General features: G+C 49.6%; 1 protein-coding gene across 1 annotated transcript; it reads right to left on the reverse strand.

The window, feature by feature from the left end:
* Positions 1–231: 231 nt before the first annotated feature.
* On the reverse strand, positions 232–699 carry AURANDRAFT_32917 (hypothetical protein; the record flags this gene model as incomplete). Its single annotated transcript, XM_009042833.1, has 1 exon — positions 232–699. A coding segment is annotated over one exon (468 nt), but the record flags the coding sequence as incomplete, so codon positions are not given.
* Between the last annotated feature and the right edge of the window lie 390 nt (positions 700–1,089).

Genomic DNA, 1,089 nt, shown 5'->3' on the forward strand with positions numbered 1-1,089 from the left:
TGTCGGATAGCCGACCTGAAGGCAAAGGGAAGAGAGAGTATTAAGGGCAGCGCCGAACTTGATAGAGAGGTCCTCATCGGTGAGGTCAAGAACCTTCACGTCGAACATGGAACCATTGTCGTAGACCTCCGTGATAACAAGGCCATAATCGAAAGGGTTGATGTGGAGCTTCTGGAGCAAAACAGCTTCGGAGTTGCCGACCTTGTCTCCGGCCTTCAGCAGGTTGACGGGGGAAGTGATCTCAATGCGGCCCTTCACAATCTTTGTGGCAATCTGCAGGGTCTGGAAAAAATTGGTCTGGCCGGGGTCACAGTCTGTGGGACCGGGGGGCACGATCACATCGATCGGTGCTATCGCACCGACTCGTGCTGGAGCAGGCACACGATTATCTTCGATGAGCTCTCGCACCTTGCCAAGGTCACCATTAGTAAACACGAAGCCAATGTTACCCATGATCTTAGGAAGGAGCATTTCATACGGATGCCCCGGATTTTTCACCAGGTACGCAGTCACAACTTTGCGCATCATCGTATTCTTACCCATGAGGACGACTGCTTCGCCACGCAGGGCGATGCGAATCTGCTGAAATTGTTTTGACCCAACGTTGTCGCAGGACACGATGAAAATTTTTGAGTACATATCAAGGAGCCCCTCCATTTTCTCAAAATACTCTTGCTTGCGCTCGCGCGAGAGGCCCATCTCTGAAGCGATAAGATAATTGGCGATTGGCGAACTGATTTACGGCAATACTATTAAAACTTTAGGTTTTTGTACTCCCACTGTAGAGTTTGCTACATTTCTAATATCTTGCATCGATGGTTCGTACTGCATGATGTCTGGATATTCACTCGTTTGGCTAAGTCCATAGTCTACTCTCAGAGAGAAGGCTTCATCAAAGTCAACTTGCTGTGAGCTCGCAGACAGGATGTATATGGTTTCTATGTCATAAGCAAGATATGGCGATGCTGACATTGGTCGGCAGCAGAATGACACGGCCCGGTGTGTTTGGCAGTGTGATTTACAGTGCCGCTGGGCAGCGGACCGGGGACCTCAATGTTAGAATCCGAGTATGCTAGTATGAAGCACCAG

This window comes from Aureococcus anophagefferens, assembly GCF_000186865.1.
Source record: "Aureococcus anophagefferens unplaced genomic scaffold AURANscaffold_38, whole genome shotgun sequence".
Taxonomy (NCBI): Eukaryota; class Pelagophyceae; order Pelagomonadales; family Pelagomonadaceae; genus Aureococcus; species Aureococcus anophagefferens.